This window comes from Eschrichtius robustus, chromosome 3 (assembly GCF_028021215.1).
Source record: "Eschrichtius robustus isolate mEscRob2 chromosome 3, mEscRob2.pri, whole genome shotgun sequence".
NCBI classification, from domain to species: domain Eukaryota; kingdom Metazoa; phylum Chordata; class Mammalia; order Artiodactyla; family Eschrichtiidae; genus Eschrichtius; species Eschrichtius robustus.
Window position 1 is genome coordinate 184,176,316 of NC_090826.1, and position 19,370 is coordinate 184,195,685.

General features: G+C 38.4%; 1 protein-coding gene across 2 annotated transcripts in view; it reads left to right on the forward strand.

The window, feature by feature from the left end:
* Window positions 1-19,370, forward strand: part of LOC137763072 (abnormal spindle-like microcephaly-associated protein homolog) — a 70,368-nt gene that overhangs the window by 36,858 nt on the left and 14,140 nt on the right. The window contains exon 18 of one of the 2 annotated variants that reach the window (XM_068541836.1): window positions 13,755-18,464. In XM_068541836.1, the coding sequence (XP_068397937.1) occupies window positions 13,755-18,464 (4,710 nt within the window). The remainder of the gene's footprint in view (window positions 1-13,754; window positions 18,465-19,370) is intronic. The other variant, XM_068541838.1, reaches the window with a different exon arrangement.

Genomic DNA, 19,370 nt, shown 5'->3' on the forward strand with positions numbered 1-19,370 from the left:
CAGTAGGTAATTGAGTTGGCTTTATTGAGAACGTGTTAGAAGGCTCTACCACATATTCTGCTACGTTTTTCTTTTCTTTTCTTTTCTTTTCTTTTTTTTTTTTTGGGCACTCTAGATTGCATTCTATCAGTCAGCAACCTATTCTTCATTCTTTATTTCCTTTTCTCTCCTTTATCTGATTGTTTACCAAGTCCTAATGTTGCTTTGCTTTAATCTGTTCCTTCCATAACTGCATGACTCCTTTGCTCTACTCAGAAACCTCTGGGGCTTCTCCACTGTCCACAGGATAAAACCCATATCTATCTGACTGACATTCTAGGTTATCCATAATCTGGTTCCTTCTTACCTATCGTACTATACTTTTCACTACCTCTCAACATGTACCTTCTTCCCCAGCCAGGCCAGTCTTCCCACATTCTCTTATCATTTTTTTTTTTTTTTTTTGCAGGTTGCATTTGGCTTGTGGGCCATAGTTTTCTTTTTTTTTTTTTTTTTTCACACACACACACACACTGTATTTTATTTTTACAAGAGATAGACTGACATCAAGCATTGTACATGGATGACCACAACAAAAGCAACAATGATTGCAATTACCAAACATGAAACACACTCATACTATGTCATAATATTGACATTCAGTCCAGTAATCCTCCACTGTAACAGCTCCTTTACTTTGCAGTGAAAATTGATTTGTATATTCTTTGCCTTGGAGTCCTTGTGGGATTTTTTTTTTTTTTAATTCAGACAGAAAGTCACAAAAATTATACTCATCCTCATCAGTTCACTCAGTCCCATGTAATTAATTTTTTTTTTCATCTTGATCTTTTGTTAGCACTTTTATGAGTTCATCAGTTTTTCATTAGAGTTCTGAAAATGCTTATTCATTCAGTTCAGCAGTACAGTCAGTTACCAGAAACCTGTACTTGTCAGAGTCTTTTCCATGAATTTCTTGAAGATGAAACCCTTTTATAGGAACATATTTGCAAAAGCATCAGAGTACACCCAGAACTGTCTGTAAATGAGAAAAGACTTAAAAATGACCACAGTTAAAGATTTGATGAAAGTTCATAATAATGCAGTTGACAAGAAAATTAGTTATTTCTGAGATATACATTTTAAAGTAATAACTAGGATTATGACTTATAACATTATACCAGAACATATAAGATTTTTAGAAATTTCATGTAATGTCTGAAACATTTATATTAACATATTTCCATACATATTTCCATACAAATACAAATATAAGATTTTTAGAAATTTCATGTAATGTCTGAAACATTTATATTAACATATTTCCATACAAATAACCCAATGAAAGTTTAGTATTAGTTGTTTTGTTTGTTTTTTTATACTGCAGGTTCTTATTAGGCATCAATTTTATACATATCACTGTATACATGTCAATCCCTATCGCCCAATTCAGCACACCACCATCCCCACTCCACCGCAGTTTTCCCCCCTTGGTGTCCCTATGTCCATTCTCTACATCTGTGTCTCAACTTCTGCCCTGCAAACCAGCTCATCTGTACCATTTTTCTAGGTTCCACATACATGCATTAATATACGATATTTGTTTTTCTCTTTCTGACTTACTTCACTCTGTATGACAGTCTCTAGATCCATCCACGTCTCAACAAATGACTCAATTTCGTTCCCTTTTATGGCTGAGTAATATTCCATTGTATATATGTACCACAACTTCTTTATCCATTCATCTGTTGATGGGCATTTAGGTTGCTTCCATGACCTGGCTATTGTAAATAGTGCTGCAATGAACATTCGGGTGCATGTGTCTTTTTGAATTACGGTTGTCTCTGGGTATATGCCCAGTAGTGGGATTGCTGGGTCATATGGTAATTCTATTTTTAGTTTTTTAAGGAACCTCCATATTGTTCTCCATAGTGGCTGTATCAATTTACATTCCCACCAACAGTGCAAGAGGGTTCCCTTTTCTCCACACCCTCTCCAGCATTTGTTGTTTGTAGATTTTCTGATGATGCCCATTCTAACAGGAGTGAGGTGATACCTCATTGTAGTTTTGATTTGCATTTCTCTAATAATTAGTGATGTTGAGCATCTTTTCATGTGCCTCGTGGCCGTCTGTATGTCTTCTTTGGAGAAATGTCTATTTAGGTCTTCTGCCCATTTTTGGATTGGGGTGTTTGTTTCTTTAATATTGAGCTGAATGAGCTGTTTATATATTTTGGAGATTAATCCTTTGTCCGTTGATTCGTTTGCAAATATTTTCTCCCATTCTGAGGGTTGTCTTTTCGTCTTGTTTATGGTTTCCTTTGCTGTGCAAAAGCTTTGAAGTTTCATTAGGTCCCATTTGTTTATTTTTGGTTTTATTTCCATTACTCTAGGAGGTGGATCAAAAAAGATCTTGCTGTGATTTTTGTCAAAGAGTGTTCTTCCTATGTTTTCCTCTGAGAGTTTTATAGTGTCCAGTCTTATATTTAGGTCTCTAATCCATTTTGAGTTTATTTTTGTGTATGGTGTTAGGGAGTATTCTAATTTCATTCTTTTACATGTAGCTGTCCAGTTTTCCCAGCACCACTTATTGAAGAGACTGTCTTTTCTCCATTGTATATCTTTGCCTCCTTTGTCATAGATTAGTTGACCATAGGTGCGTGGGTTAATCTCTGGGCTTTCTATCTTGTTCCATTGATCTATGTTTCTGTTTTTGTGCCAGTACCATATTGTCTTGATTACTATAGCTTTGTAGTATAGTCTGAAGTCAGGGAGTCTGATTCCTCCAGCTCCGTTTTTTTCCCTCAAGACTGCTTTGGCTATTCGGGGTCTTTTGTGTCTCCATACAAATTTTAAGATGATTTGTTCTAGCTCTGTAAAAAATGCCATTGGTAATTTGATAGGGATTGCATTGAATCTGTAGATTGCTTTGGGTAGTATACTCATTTTCACAATGTTGATTCTTCCAATCCAAGAACATGGTATATCTCTCCATCTGTTGGTATCATCTTTAATTGCTTTCATCAGTGTCTTATAGTTTTCTGAATACAGGTCTTTTGTCTCCCTAGGTAGGTTTATTCCTAGGTATTTTATTCTTTTTGTTGCAATGGTAAATGGGAGTGTTTCCATAATTTCTCTTTCAGATTTTTCATCATTAGTGTATAGGAATGCAAGAGATTTCTGTGCATTAATTTTGTATCCTGCAACTTTACCATATTCATTAATTAGCTCTAGCAGTTTTCTGGTGGCAGTTTTAGGATTCTCTATGTATAGTATCATGTCATCCGCAAACAGTGACAGTTTTACTTCTTCTTTTCCAATTTGTATTCCTTTTATTTCTTTTTCTTCTCTGATTGCCGTGGCTAGGACTTCCAGAACTATGTTGAATAATAGTGGTGAGAGTGGACATCCTTGTCTCGTTCCTGATCTTAGAGGAAATGCTTTCAGTTTTTCACCATTGAGAATGATGTTTGCTGTGGGTTTGTCATATATGGCCTTTATTATGTTGAGGTAGGTTCCCTCTATGCCCACTTTCTGGAGAGTTTTTATCATAAATGGGTGTTGAATTTTGTCAAAAGCTTTTTCTGCATCTATTGAGATGATCATATGGTTTTTATTCTTCAATTTGTTAATATGGTGTGTCACATTGATTGATTTGCGTATATTGAAGAATCCTTGCATCCCTGGGATAAATCCCACTTGATCGTGGTGTATGATCCTTTTAATGTGTTGTTGGATTCTGTTTGCTAGTATTTTGTTGAGGATTTTTGCATCTATATTCATCAGTGATATTGGTCTGTAATTTTCTTTTTTTGTAGTATCTTTGTCTGGTTTTGGTATCAGGGTGATGGTGGCCTCATAGAATGAGTTTGGGAGTGTTCCTTCCTCTGCAATTTTTTGGAAGAGTTTGAGAAGGATGGGTGTTAGCTCTTCTCTAAATGTTTGATAGAATTCACCTGTGAAGCCATCAGGTCCTGGACTTTTGTTTGTTGGAAGATTTTTAATCACAGTTTCAATTTCATTACTTGTGATTGGTCTGTTCATATTTTCTGTTTCTTCCTGGTTCAGTCTTGGAAGGTTATACCTTTCTAAAAATTTGTCCATTTCTTCCAGGTTGTCCATTTTATTGGCATAAAGTTGCTTGTAGTAGTCTCTTAGGATGCTTTGTATTTCTGCGGTGTCTGTTGTAACTTCTCCTTTTTCATTTCTGATTTTATTGATTTGAGTCCTCTCCCTCTTTTTCTTGATGAGTCTGGCTAATGGCTTATCAATTTTGTTTATCTTCTCAAAGAACCAACTTTTAGTTTTATTGATCTTTGCTATTGTTTTCTTTGTTTCTATTTCATTTATTTCTGCTCTGATCTTTATGATTTCTTTCCTTCTGCTAACTTTGGGTTTTGTTTGTTCTTCTTTCTCTAGTTTCTTTAGGTGTAAGGTTAGATTGTTTACTTGAGATTTTTCTTGTTTCTTTAGGTAGGCTTGTATAGTTATAAACTTCCCTCTTAGAACTGCTTTTGCTGCATCCCATAGGTTTTGGGTCGTCGTGTTTTCATTGTCATTTGTCTCTAGGTATTTTTTGATTTCCTGTTTGATTTCTTCAGTGATCTCTTGGTTATTTAGTAACGTATTGTTTAGCCTCCATGTGTTTGTCTTTTTTACGTTTTATTCCCTGTAATTCATTTCTAATCTCATAGCGTTGTGGTCAGAAAAGATGCTTGATATGATTTCAATTTTCTTAAATTTACTGAGGCTTGATTTGTGACCCAAGATGTGATCTATCCTGGAGAATGTTCCGTGCGCACTTGAGAAGAACGTGTAATCTGCTATTTTTGGATGGAATGTCCTATATATATCAATGAAATCTATCTGGTCTATTGTTTCATTTAAAGCTTGTGTTTCCTTATTTATTTTCATTTTGGATGATCTGTCCATTGGTGTAAGTGAGGTGTTAAAGTCCCCCACTATTATTGTGTTACTGTCGATTTCCTCTTTTATGGCTGTTAGCCGTTGCCTTATGTATTGAGGTTCTCCTATGTTGGGTGCATATATATTTATAATTGTTATATCTTCTTCTTGGATTGATCCCTTGATCATTATGTAGTGTCCTTCCTTGTCTCTTGTAACATTCTTTAGTTTAAAGTCTATTTTATCTGATATGAGTATAGCTACTCCAGCTTTCTTTTGATTTCCATTTGCATGGAATATCTTTTTCCATCCCCTCACTTTCAGTCTTTATGTGTCCCTAGGTGTGAAGTGGGTCTCTTGTAGACAGCATATATATGGGTCTTGTTTTTGTATCCATTCAGCCAGTCTATGTCTTTTGGTTGGGGCATTTAATCCATTCACGTTTAAGGTAATTATCGATATGTATGTTCCTATGACCATTTTCTTAATTGTTTTGGGTTTGTTTTTGTAGGTCCTTTTCTTCTCTTGTGTTTCCCACTTAGAGAAGTTCCTTTAGCATTTGTTGTAGAGCTGGTTTGGTGGTGCTGAATTCTCTTAGCTTTTGCTTGTCTGTAAAGCTTTTGATTTCTCCATCAAATCTAAATGAGATCCTTGCCGGGTAGAGTAATCTTGGTTGTAGGTTCTTCCCTTTCATCACTTTAAGTATATCATGCCACTCCCTTCTGGCTTGTAGAGTTTCTGCTGAGAAATCAGCTGTTAACCTTATGGGAGTTCCCTTGTATGTTATTTGTCGTTTTTCCCTTGCTGCTTTCAATAATTTTTCTTTGTTTTTAATTTTTGCCACTTTGATTACTATGTGTCTCGGCGTGTTTCTCCTTGGGTTTATCCTGTATGGGACTCTCTGCACTTCCTGGACTTGGGTGGCTATTTCCTTTCCCATGTTAGGGAAGTTTTCGACTATAATCTCTTCAAATATTTTCTCTGGTCCTTTCTCTCTCTCTTCTCCTTCTGGGACCCCTATAATGCGAATGTTGTTGCGTTTAATGTTGTCCCAGAGGTCTCTTAGGCTGTCTTCATTTCATTTCATCCTTTTTTCTTTAGTCTGTTCCGCCGCAGTGAATTCCACCATTCTGTCTTCCAGGTCACTTATCCGTTCTTCTGCCTCAGTTATTCTGCTATTGATTCCTTCTAGTGTAGTTTTCATTTCAGTTATTGTATTGGTCATCTCTGTTTGTTTGTTCTTTAATTCTTCTAGGTCTTTGTTAATCATTTCTTGCATCTTCTCAATCTTTGCCTCCATTCTTATTCCGAGGTCCTGGATCATCTTCACTATCATTATTCTGAATTCTTTTTCTGGAAGGTTGCCTATCTCCTCTTCATTTAGTTGTTTTTCCAGGGTTTTTTCTTGTTCCTTCATCTGGAACATAGCCCTCTGCCTTTTCATCTTGTCTGTCTTTCTGTAACTGTGGTTTTTGGTCCACAGGCTGCAGGATTGTAGCTTTTCTTGCTTCTGCTGTCTGCCCTCTGGTGGTTGAGGCTATCTAAGAGGCTTGATGGGAGGCTCTGGTGGTGGGTAGAGCTGACTGTTGCTGTGGCGGTCAGAGCTCAGTAAAACTTTAATCCACTTGACTGTTGATGGGTGGGGCTGGGTTCCCTCCCTGTTGGTTGTTTTGCCTGAGGCAACCTAACACTGGAGCCTACCTGGGCTCTTTGATGGGGTTAATGGCAGACTATGGGAGGGCTCATGCCAAGGAGCACTTCCCAGAACCTCCGCTGCCAGTGTCCTTGTCCCCACGGTGAAACAGAGCCACCACCCGCCTCTGCAGGAGACCCCCCAACACCAGCAGGTAGGTCTGGTTCAGTCTCCCCCAGGGTCACTGCTCCTTCCCCTGGGTCCCGATGCGCACACTACTTTGTGTGTGCCCTCCAAGAGTGGGGTCTCTGTTTCCCCCAGTCCTGTCGAAGTCCTGCAATCAATTCCCACTAGGCTTCAAAGTCTGATTCTCTAGGAATTCCTCCTCCCGTTGCCGGACCCCCAGGTTGGGAAGCCTGACGTGGGGCTCAGAACCTTCACTCCAGTGGGTGGACTTCTGTGGTGTAAGTGTTCGCCAGTCTGTGAGTCACCCACCCAGCAGTTATGGGATTTGATTTTACTCTGATTGCGCCCCTCCTACCGTCTCACTGTGGCTTCTCCTCTGTCCTTGGACGTGGGGTATCCTCCTTGGTGAAGTCCAGGGTCTTCCTGTCAATGATTGTCCAGCAGCCAGTTGTGATTCTGGTGCTCTCGCAAGAGGGAGTGAGAGCACGTCCTTCTACTCTGCCATCTTGGTTAATCCTCCTGGTTTTTTTTTTTTTTTGAACCATTTAAGGAGTGTTTTTTCAACCTAAGGCCTTGAAGATATTCTCCTGTATTATATTCTGAAACCATTAATGTGTTGTCTTTCACATTTAGATCTCTCTTGAAATTAATTTTTGCAAATGATTTGTGTTAGGGACCATTTTTCTTTTGGTATATGTGGATAGCCATTGTTTCAGTTACAATTTACTGAAATGACCACACTTGCCTCATTGCTGTGCTATCTTTAGCATACATCAAATATTCTTATATGTGTGGTTCTGTTTCTAGAGTTTTTTTCTATTTCATTGTTCTTTTTGTCTACCAGTGAGCCATGTACTTTAGCTTTACAAGAAATCTGGATGTCTGGTAGAGAAAACTTTCTTTGTTTTCTTTAAGAAGTTTTTGGCTATTCTAAAGTCCTCTGCATTTTCACACATATTTTGAATCTGAAGTTTAAAAAATATTGGAATTTGATTGAGATTTAATTGAATAGGTCAGTTTAGTTAGAATTGATATCTTTACTACTAAACATGGTATTTATTTCCTATTTATTTAGGCCTTCTTTAAAAGTCTCCTAAAATGGTTTTATGATCTGATGCAAGAGGTCTTAAATGTCTTCATTTGTTCCTAGGTATATTATAAATTTTTAAAAATTTAAATTTAATAAACTTTAACTTTTCGTTGATTAAAATTAAAATTTTAATTTTTAAATTAACCCTCAGTAAAATGTGCTTTTCTTTTTTTGGTGTGTGGTTCCACAGATTTAAACACACGTACACATGTGTTTAAACACAGTTGTGAAATCATCACCTCAATCAGGATACAGAGCAGTTCCATCTCCCAGAAGGACTGTTGCATTCTATTTCTTTGCAGTCCTTTCTCCCTCCTCACCCAGCCCCAGGCACCCAAGCTCTGCTCTCTATTCCCATAGTTTTGCCTTTTTGAGAATGTCACATAATGGAGCCATACAGTTGGTAAGTTTTGAGACTGGCTTTTTTTTCTCTCTGCAGGATGCCTTTGAGTCTCATGCAAGTTGTTGCATGTATCAGTGGTTTATTCTCCTTCATTGCTGAACAGTATTCCATTGTATGGATGTACCACAATTTGATTATACATTAATCTGTTGAGGGGTATTTGCATTGTTTCCAGTTTTAAGTGATTTCATTCCATTAGGGTAAACAGCTAGGAATGAGATTGCTGGGTCATTTGGTAAGCGTATGTTTAGCTTCATAAGATATCACCAAACTGTGTCTAGAGTGGCTTAACCCACTTTGCTGCCCACCCCCAAAGTGTAAGGATGCTAATTGCTCCATATCCTTAGCAACACCGATTTCTATGTTTTTCAGTCGTTCTGATAGATGTGCAGCGGTGTCTTGATTTTAGTTGCTATTTTCCTAATGGCTATGTATATGTCTTCAAATGCTTAATTGCCTTTCGATTATCTTCTTTATGAAGTGTCTCTTGAAATCTTTTGCCCATTTTTATAATTGAGAGCTTATCTTATTGAGTTTTGAGACTTTTTCTATATTCTTGGTACAAGTTGTTTGTCAGTGATTTGCAACTATTTTCTCTTAATCAATAGGCCTTTTACAGACAGAGTTTGCTGGTCTTTGATCTTGGTGAATGTTCTGTGTACTTGAAAAGAATGTGTATTCTGTTGTTGGGTGGAGTGTTCTATAAATGTCAATTAGATCTATTTGGGTGATGATATTTAACAGTTCTTTTATATCCTAACTGGTGTTCTGTTTATTTAGTCTTGTACCAAGAGAGCAGTATTTAAGTCTCTAACTATAATTGTGGATATATCTTTCTCCCTTCGGTTTCATCTACATGTATTTTGAAGATGTTTTGTTAGGTGCATACACATTTGGAATTTTTATGTCCTCTTGGTGAGTTGAGTTTTGGTTTTTATCATTATCATTTTTTATCATCGGTGAGTTGAATTTTTTTTAATCATTTTTTATCATTGTGTAATATTCCTTTTTTATCCTTCATAATTTTCTTTGCTCTGAAGTCAACCTTGCATGCTCTTACTATAACCACTCCAGCTTTCACTTGATTATCATTCGCAGGGTATATTCTTTTCCTTTCTTTTACTTATTAGTTGCTTACATCATTATATATGGCTTAAAGTCTTGACAGCATATAGTTTTTATGTTTTGAAAATCTCTGTCTTTTAATTGATGATTTATACCATTTATATTTCAGATATTTATCAATATGTTTGGATTTGGATCTATCATTTTATTATTTAGTTTTCTGAATGTTCACTTTCTTTCATTCTTCTCTTTCCCCTTTCCTGTCTTTTCAATTATTTGAATACATTTTAGTGTTACATTTTAGTTTATCTTTTTTCTTTTTAGTTATTATTTTATCCCCTTGTACAGGGGTTTGGTTATTTGGGTTTTGTTTGTTTGGTTGGTTGGTTTTTTGCCTTTTTTTGGTTGCTATAGGTATTTCAATATACAAAACTTCTAATCTACTTAGAATCAATATTTTATCCCTTTAAATGGAATGTAGAAAACTTGCCACTATCTAGGTCCCCTTGCTCCCCCCACTTTTATGTTTTAGCGGTCTTATTTATTAAACCTACATACAAATAAAATCACATCAGGCAATGTTAATAATTTTTTCTTTCAATCATAATAAATATTTTAAAGAGGACATGAGAATAATATCCTATTAATGCAGATATTTTTCATTTCTGTTGCTTTCTTTTTTTTATAGTACACTTTTTGCAATTTATGAACAAATGATGATACGTTGTAATTAACTAAAGTCCTTAGTTTCCATAGGTTTCACTCTTCATGTGGTATAGTTATGTGTTTGACAAAAATCCTGCCCTAAAAATCCTCTCTGCTTTACGTATTCATCTCTTATCCCTCTGAAAAATCCTGGGCAACCATTGATCTTTTTACTGTCTCTATACTTTTGCTTTTTCCAGGATGTCCTATAATTTGAATTCATCAATATGTAGCCTTTTCAGATAGGTTCTCTCACTTCACAATATGCATTTAAGTTTCTTTTATGTCTTTTCCTGCCTTGACAGCTTGTTTCTTTTTATTGCTGAATAACATTCTATCATATTGATGTACTGCAGTTTTTTTTAGCCTTTCACCTATTGAAGGACATATTGGTTGCTTCTAATTTGGGGCCATTATGAATAAAGGTGCTATAAACACCTGTGTGCAGGTTTTTCTGTGGACTTGGTTTTCAACTTCTTTGGGTAGGTACCTAGGAATGGGATTGCTTGATCATATGACAAAACTATGTTTAGGTTTGTGAGAAACTGACAAACTGTCTTCCGAAGTGGCTGCACCATTTTGCATTCCCACCAGCAATGAGTGAGAGTTCCTGTTGCTACACTTCCTGGCCAGCATTTGGTGTTGTCACTGTTTTAGACTTTACCATTAAAATAAATGTGTATAGGCATCACATTGCTGTTTCAATTTGCAATTCCCTAGTGCATTTGATGTTAAGCATCTTTTCATATGCTTATTTACAATCTGTATATCTTCTTTGGTGAAGCATTCCAATGTTTTCCCCATTCTAAAATTCTTTAAATTCTTTCCCCATTTTTGAATTCTTTATTGTTGAGTTTTAAGGGTTCTTTGTATAACTGGATACAAACCATTTATCAGATTTATATTTTATAAATATTTCCTCCTAGTTTATGGCTTATCTTTTTGTACTGTTAACAAGAGTCTTTCACAGGGCAGATTTTTTTTTTGATTTTAATAAACTCTGACATCAATTTTTTTCTTTCATGGATTATACTTTTGGCATTATATCTAAAAAGCCATTGCCAAACCCAAAGTTACTTAGATATTCTATTGTTATCTCTCAGAAGTTCTATAGTTTTGCATTTTACATTCAGATCTATGAGCCATTTGAGTTAATTTTTGTGAAAGGTTAAAAGTTAGTGCTTGACTCACTTTTTCTTTTATATGGATGTCTACTTCTTCCAGTACCACTTGTTGACAAAACTATCTTTTATCCATTCAGTTGTGTTGTTTGTTTATCAAACATCAGTTGACTATATTGCATGGGTCTATTTCTGGGCTCCTTATTCTGTTCCATTGATCTATTTTTCTATTATTTTGCCAGTATCACACTGTCTCAATTACTGTGGCTTTATGATAACTTTTGAAGTTGGATGATGTTAGTCCTCCAACTTTGTTTTTCTTCACTATTGTATTTGCTATTCTGGGTTTTTGGGTTTTTTTTTAATAAATTTATTTATTTTATTTTTATTTTTGGCTGCGTTGGGTCTTTGTTGCTGCGCGCGGGCTTTCTCTAGTTGCGGCGAGCGGGGGCTACTCTTCGTTGCGGTGCGCGGGCTTCTCATTGCGGTGGCTTCTCTTGTTGCAGAGCATGGGCTCTAGGTGCGCAGGCTTCAGTAGTTGTGGCACAAGGGCTCAGTAGTTGTGGCTCACGGGCTCTAGAGCACAGGCTCAGTAGTTGTGGCACACAGGCTTTAGTTGCTCCGCGGCATGTGGGATCTTCCCGGACCAGGGCTCAAACCCATGTCCCCTGAATTGGCAGGCAGATTCTTAACCACTGTGCCACCAGGGAAGCCCTATTCTGGGTTTTCTGTGTCACCTTATATACTTTAGAAGCAGTTTGCCAGTGTCCACAAAGTGACTGGATGAGATTTTGATTGAGACTACATTGAATTGATAGATCCAGGTGGGAAGAACTGGCATCTTAACAAAATCCAGCCTTCCTATCTATGAATATGATATATCTCTATTTATTTAGATGTTCTGTGATATCTTTCATCAGAGTTTTGTAGCTCTGACAGATCTTGTGCATATTTTGTTAGATATACTTTTAAGTATTTCTCTTTTTTTTGCTACTAATGTTAATGTTTCCATATTCTACAAATTTTCTATAATTGCTTATTCCAGGAGTTTTTGTTTTTGTCATTTCTTTGAATTTTCTACATAAATGATCATGTCATCTATGAGCAAAAAAAGGGTTTATTTCTTCTCTGTCTGCATAGCTTTTATGTCCTTTTCTTACTGCATTAGGCAGGACCTCTAGTAGATGCTGAATAGGCTTGGTGAGAGGATACATCCTTGTATTATTCCTGGTCTAAGAGGGAAAGCATTTAGTTTCTCACCGTTAAATCTGATGATAGCTGTAGGTTTGTGTAAATGTTCTTATTATACTGAGGAGGTTCCCCTCTACTCTTAGTTTGTTGAGACATTTCTTTCTCTTTTTTTTCCCAATCATTTTTTTTCTTTCTTGTTCAGCCTAGAGAATTTGTATTGATCTCCAAGTTCATTGATTCTTCTGTCATCTCCATTCTGGTACTGAGCCATGCCAGTGAGGTTTTTTGTTGCTGTTGTCTTGGTTATTGTGTTTTCAGTTCTAATATTCCCATTTGGCTCTTAGTTGTATCTTTGATGGTTTTTTTCTGAGACTTTTAATCCTTCCATTAGTCCCCACCACATCTTAGCAGTATTTGGAGTGTTTTGGACAAAGGAATGGTGTTATTGCGAGAAGAACGTCCAGAGCTTGATGACCAGTAGCCAGGATCCGCTTGAGACTTCATAGCTCGCATGTTGCTGGGATAACTAAGGAGTTAGGGAACGTGGGGTGGTGGGGAAGGAAGCAAGAGGAAAACGCTTTATTACTTCTCAAGTCTTTCCAGAATTCTGCTTTTTAACCATGTATCTATAATTCCTAAATTTTATTCTTAATGAAAATACTGACTCAGAGAGTGATCTGGCTCAGTGATATTTCTCAAAATCCTGTGTTGACATTACCAGGCCTGTAACACAGAGTCCCTCCTATAAACAGTTTCCAATCATTATAAGATAGCTTAGCAACCTTGATAAAAGGGGAAAATATAAGATCCAGAGATACATTCATAGGAAATTACTTAGGATCAATAGATAGCAGAATATTACTATAGTTTCATTTTAAATCTTCTAATATATTATTCTTTTTTTTTTTTATAAATTTATTTATTTATTTATTTATTTATTTTTGGCTATGTTGGGTCTTCATTTCTGTGCGAGGGCTTTCTCTAGTTGCGGCGAGCGGGGGCCACTCTTCATCGCGGTGCGCAGGCCTCTCACTATCGCGGCCCCTCTTGTTGCGGAGCACAGGCTCCAGACGCGCAGGCTCAGTAGTTGTGGCTCACGGGCCCAGTTGCTCCGCGGCATGTGGGATCTTCCCGGGCCAGGGCTCAAACCCGTGTCCCCTGCATTGGCAGGCAGATTCTCAACCACTGCACCACCAGGGAAGCCCTATTATTCTAATATAACAGAAACTTGTTTATATTTCTTATGTCTCCTGAATACAAATGCCATATAAATATCATTAGTTTGGATTGGCTACAGTTGTATCAACACAGAAACTAAACTATAAACAAAAGAGACAAGTATCTTCTTCAAAAATATATCGCTTTTAAAATTAATGTCTTTGTTTTTAAGCAAAATGTTAGAAAAATTAATACTTTCAAGGGTGTTAAGTATAGAAAGATGTGTCTATTTTACTTTGTGTCCTTTCTTACCTTTTTCAGAGATATTGGAGAAGATATTCCACTAGAAAACAGTTTCTGAAACTGAAATATTATTCAGTCATCCTGCAATCTAGGATAAGAATGATCATTGCTGTTGCTTCTTACAAACGATACCTTTGGGCTGCAGTTACAATTCAGAGGCGTTGGCATGCTTGTTTAAGAAGAAAGCAGGATCAACAGAGATATGAAATGCTAAGATCATCAACCCTTATAATCCAGTCTGTGTTCAGAAGATGGAGGCAACGTAAAATGCAACTACAAACAGAAGCTGCAATAACACTGCAAAGAGCTTTTAGAGAATGGTGTGTCAGGAAACATGTTAAAGAAGAGAAAGCTGCCATGGTCATACAATCCTGGTACAGGATGCAGAGAGAATTACGGAAATACATTCATATTAGATCTTGTGTTGTCATCATTCAGACAAGATTTCGGTGCTTTCAAGCCCAAAAGTTATATAAAAGGAAAAAAGAGTCTATCCTGTCTCTCCAGAAGTACTACAAAGCATATCTGAAAGGAAAGATTGAACGCACCAGCTACTTGCAGAAACGGGCTGCAGCCATCCGACTACAGGCCGCTTTCAGGGGAATGAAAGCTCGTAACTTATGCAAACAGATCACCGCCGCTTGTGTCTTTCAGTCATACTGGAGGATGAGACAGGACAGACTTCGATTTCTAAACCTTAAGAAAAATATTATCAGGTTGCAGGCACACATAAGGAAGCATCAACAATTACAGAAATATAAGAAGATGAAGAAAGCTGCCCTTGTAATTCAGATTCATTTTCGAGCTTACATTTCAGCCAAGAAAGTTCTAGCTTCTTACCAGAAGACGCGATCTGCTGTCATTGTTCTGCAGTCTGCATATAGAGGGATGCAGGCCAGGAAAAAGTTTATTCACATCCTCACATCTGTTATAAGGATTCAATCATATTACAGGGCTTATGTTTCCAGAAAAAAATTTCTGAGGCTAAAAAATGCTGCAGTAAAGTTACAATCCATTGTCAAGATGAAGCAAACTCGTAAACAATATTTACATTTAAGAGCAGCTGCACTAAAGAGAGAAGAACACATGCGGGCATCTTGCATCAAACTGCAAGCTTTTGTCAGAGGGTACCTGGTTCGAAAGCAAGTGAGGTTGCAGAGAAAAGCTGCTGTTTCACTACAGTCTCATTTCAGGATGAGAAAAATGCGCCTGTACTACCTGAAAATCTATGAAGCAACTGTTGTCATTCAGAATTACTATCGTGCATACAAAGCACGGGTCAATCAGAGGAAGAACTTCTTGCAAGTCAAAAGAGCAGTTATCTGCTTGCAGGCCACTTACAGAGGTTATAAGGTACGCCAGCTAATCAAACAACAATCTACAGCTGCTCTTAAAATTCAAACTGCTTTTAGAGGCTATAGTAAGAGGATGAAATATCAATCTGTGCTTCAGTCTACTCTCAAGATTCAGAGATGGTACAGGACACACAAGACTGTTTCTGACACGAGAACACATTTTTTAAAGACAAGGGCAGCTGTGATTTCTCTACAGTCCGCTTACCGTGGCTGGAAAGTTCGGAAGCAGATCAGAAGGGAACATCAAGCTGCAGTGAAGATTCAGGCTGCTTTCAGAATGGCCAAGGCCCAGAAAGAGTTCGGGTTCTTAAAAACGGCAGCATCCGTCATCCAGCAACATCTGAGAGCGTGGGCTGCTGGGAGGAGGGGGCGGATGGAGTACACTGCGCTCCGCCTTGCAGCAGTGATGCTTCAGTCCACGTGGAGGGGCAGAGCAGCGAGAAGACAGATTCAGAAGCAGCACAAATGCGCTGTCCTCATACAGTCGTGCTACCGAATGTACGTGCAGCGAAAGAAGTGGAAAATCATGAAAAAAGCGGCTTGTGTGATTCAAATGTACTATAGGGCTTACAGTACTGGGAGAAAACAGCATCATTTGTATTTGAAAACCAAAGCAGCAGTAGTCATCCTACAGTCAGCTTACCGAGGGATGAGAGTGAGGAAACAAATAAAGGAGCACCGCAAGGCGGCAGCCACTATACAATCTAGTTACAGAGCTTACCAGACCAAAAAGAAGTACGCCACCTACAGAGCGTCAGCTGTTAAAATCCAGAGGTGGTATCGAGATAGTAAAATTGCAGACCGTCAGCGTAAGGAATATCTTACTTTAAAGAAGGCGGCTGTGAAAATCCAAGCTGTTTATAGAGGTGTTAGAGTGAGAAGACAGACTCAGCACATGCACACAGCAGCCGCCCTTATTAAAGCCGTGTTTAAAATGCAGCAATCCAGGAGGAGATATCATCAAATGAGAACAGCAGCCGTCATAATTCAGGTAAGATACAGAGCATATCATCAGGGTAGAACTCAACGTGCAAAGTACCTGACAACTTTGAAAGCTGTTACCATTCTCCAGGCCAGTTTCAGAGGAGGAAGAGTTAGGCAGACCCTGAGAAGGATGCAGACCGCAGCAACACTCATCCAGTCCCACTACAGAAGACACAAACAACAAGCTTATTTTAATAAGTTGAAGAAGGTGACAAGAATGGTGCAGCAAAAATACCGGGCAATGAGGGAAAGGAACATACAATTTCAAAGGTATAGCAAACTGAGACATTCTGTAATCTGCATTCAGGCTGCTTTTAGGGGGATGAAAGCTAGAAGACACTTAAAAGTCATGCACTCAGCCGCGGCTATAATTCAGAGGAGATTTAGGACTCTGATGATGAGAAGGAGATTCCTGTCTCTCAGGAATACTGCTGTGTGGATTCAGAGAAAATATCGTGCAAATGTTTGCGCAAAGCATTGCTTACAACAGTTACTACGGTTACAAAAGGCAGCCCTCAAAATCCAGTCCTGGTACAGAGGGTGGATGGTGAGGAAGAAGGTGCAAGAGATGCACAGGGCTGCTACCGTCCTCCAGGCGGCTTTCAGAAGGCACTGTGCACGTGTGAGATACCAGGCCCGGAGGCACGCCTCGCGGGTCATCCAGCAGCGATACCGGGCAAGCAGGGCCAAACTGCTGCAGAGGCAGCTCTACCGCCAGCAAAGACACTCTGCTATGGTCCTCCAGGCTGCATTCAGGGGTATGAAAACCAGAAGACATTTGAAAAGGATGCATGCCTCTGCAACCCTGATTCAGAGCAGGTTCAGATCTTTAGTGATGAGGAAAAGATTCCTTTCCCTCAAGAAAGCTGCTATTTTTGTTCAGAGGAAATATCGAGCCACCATTTGTGCCAGACATCACTTGCACCAATTCTTGGAGTTACAGAAGGCAGTCATTACAATCCAGTCATCTTACCGAAGGCTGATGGTAAAGAAGAAGTTACAGGAGATGCACAGGGCTGCAGCCCTCATCCAGGCAACTTTCAGAATGCACAGAACATACCTTACCTTTCAGACCTGGAAACACGCCTCGCTTCTCATTCAGCAACATTACCGAGCATGCAGAGCTGCAAAATTGCAAAGAGAGCGTTATGTCCAACAAAGGCATTCTGCAGTGGTCATTCAGGCTGCATATAAGGGGATGAAAGCAAGGCAGCTTTTAAGGGAAAAGCACAGAGCTGCTGTCATAATACAAAGCACATACAGAATGTACAGGCAGTATTTTTTCTACCAAAAGCTTCAGTGGGCTACAAAAGTAATACAAGAAAGATATAGAGCCAATAAAAAGAAAGCTCTTCAACACAATGCACTCAAGAAAGCAGCAACCTGTGTCCAAGCAGACTTTCAGGATATGATCATAAGGAGAGAGATTCAGGAAAAGCAGCATCAGGCTGCCATTACTGTTCAGAAGCATTTTAAAGCCTTTAAAACAAGGAAGCACTATCTCTACTTTAGAGCAAAGGTAGTTTTTGTTCAAAGAAGGTACAGAGCACTAGTTGCAGTGCAAACCCAGGCAGTCATTTGTATACAGTCTTATTACAGAGGCTTTAAGGCACGAAGGGGTATCCAACTCATGCACCTGGCTGCCACCCGAATTCAGTCATTCTACCGAATGCACAGGGCCAGAGTGGATTATCAGGCAAAGAAAATGGCAATTGTTGTTACACAGAATTATTACAGGTCATATGTCAGAGTTAAAATGGAAAGAAAAAAATTTTTAGCCATTCAGAAATCTGTAAGACCTGTTCAGGCTGCTTTTAGCGGCATGAAAGTTAGACAGAAATTTAAAAACATGCCCAAAGAAAAAATGGCAGTCCCTGCTACCCAATCTGCATTCTGCTGTCACAGAACTGAAACTCAGTATGAAGCTGGCCAAATCCCAGCACTTATGGTTCAAAGACGGTGTAAAGCTTCTCTAGTTGGTCCCTTACAGGAAGCAGAGTATCATTCTGAAAGAAAGGCTGCAGTAACAATTCAAAAAGCTTTTCGTAAAATGGTCACAAAAAGATTGGAAAAGCACAAGTGTGCTGCCGTGCGAATTCAGTCCTTCCTTCAGATGGCTGTGTATCGAAGAAGATTTATTGAGCAGAAAAGGGCAGCTATCACTTTACAGCGGTATTTCAGGAGAAGGCAAACCAGAAAACAGTTTTTATTGTATAGAGAAGCAGCAGTTGTTTTACAGAATCACCACAGAGCCTTGTTGTCTGCAAAACATCAAAGAGAAGTTTATTTACAAATAAGAAGCAGTGTTATAATTATTCAAGCTAGAATGAAAGGATTTATACAAAAACGGAAGTTTCAGAAAATTAAAGATAGCACCATAAAAATCCAGGTATTTATATATTGAAATATAAAGCTTTCATTCTTTCTTAGACTAATATTTCTTAGAATTTATAAAATGAGCTTAAGCAGGTTGTAAAGATTAATAGTTAGTTTACGTGGCCATTTCATTTACCTTCCAAAATGGAACATTTTTGAGATTGGGCAAAGGGTACCAAAAATAATTCACCGAAGACGGCACAGAACTGGGATTGTTCTGGATGTGACACCCTAAGCTTGTTGCAATTATGGTTGCACAGTTAAAAGCAGAGACCTTGAGACCATCAGGTTGCAGCTGGCAGCTGTGAGCCGATATTGTTTTGAGAACAGCTGGTGGTGTCCTTGAGTCTGATACAGTTCAAGTTCTCAGTGATGTAGGAACATGTCTGAAACCACATCCACAATGGCCACCCGGCTCCATTGTGGATGCCTGAACCACAGTTAATCCATTTTGATTTTTAAATGCATTCTTTTCTTTAATGGTTAAAGCGGATACACAATATATGTTTAACAGGCCACAAGACAGCCTGTTCTAGTTAACATAAAGTTCAAATTAAATCCTGTATTAGCCCAAATGACTTCCCCATACCTCAGTGTGTGGAAATTTCTTCATGATAATACAGAATGAGAAATGTTTGTTGCTGGGAATGCAGAGAAGAGAAACCTAAGCTAGTCCCAGTGATCAGAGATGGCTTCCTGGGCTAAATGGCGTTTAAGTTGAGATGTTGAGCTGAAGGATGAACTGGAAATAGCCAAGTAAAATGTATGGAAGGAGTATTCCAGCTGTAGGAGGTAACACGGAGTTCAAAAATGAGAGAGAGAACAGGTGTGCAATAAAGGGTGACCTGTGACCAGGATGGCGGTCCATGGAGTGAGATGTGGGCAGCTGTGTAAGACAGAAAACGTTTAGTCTTTATCC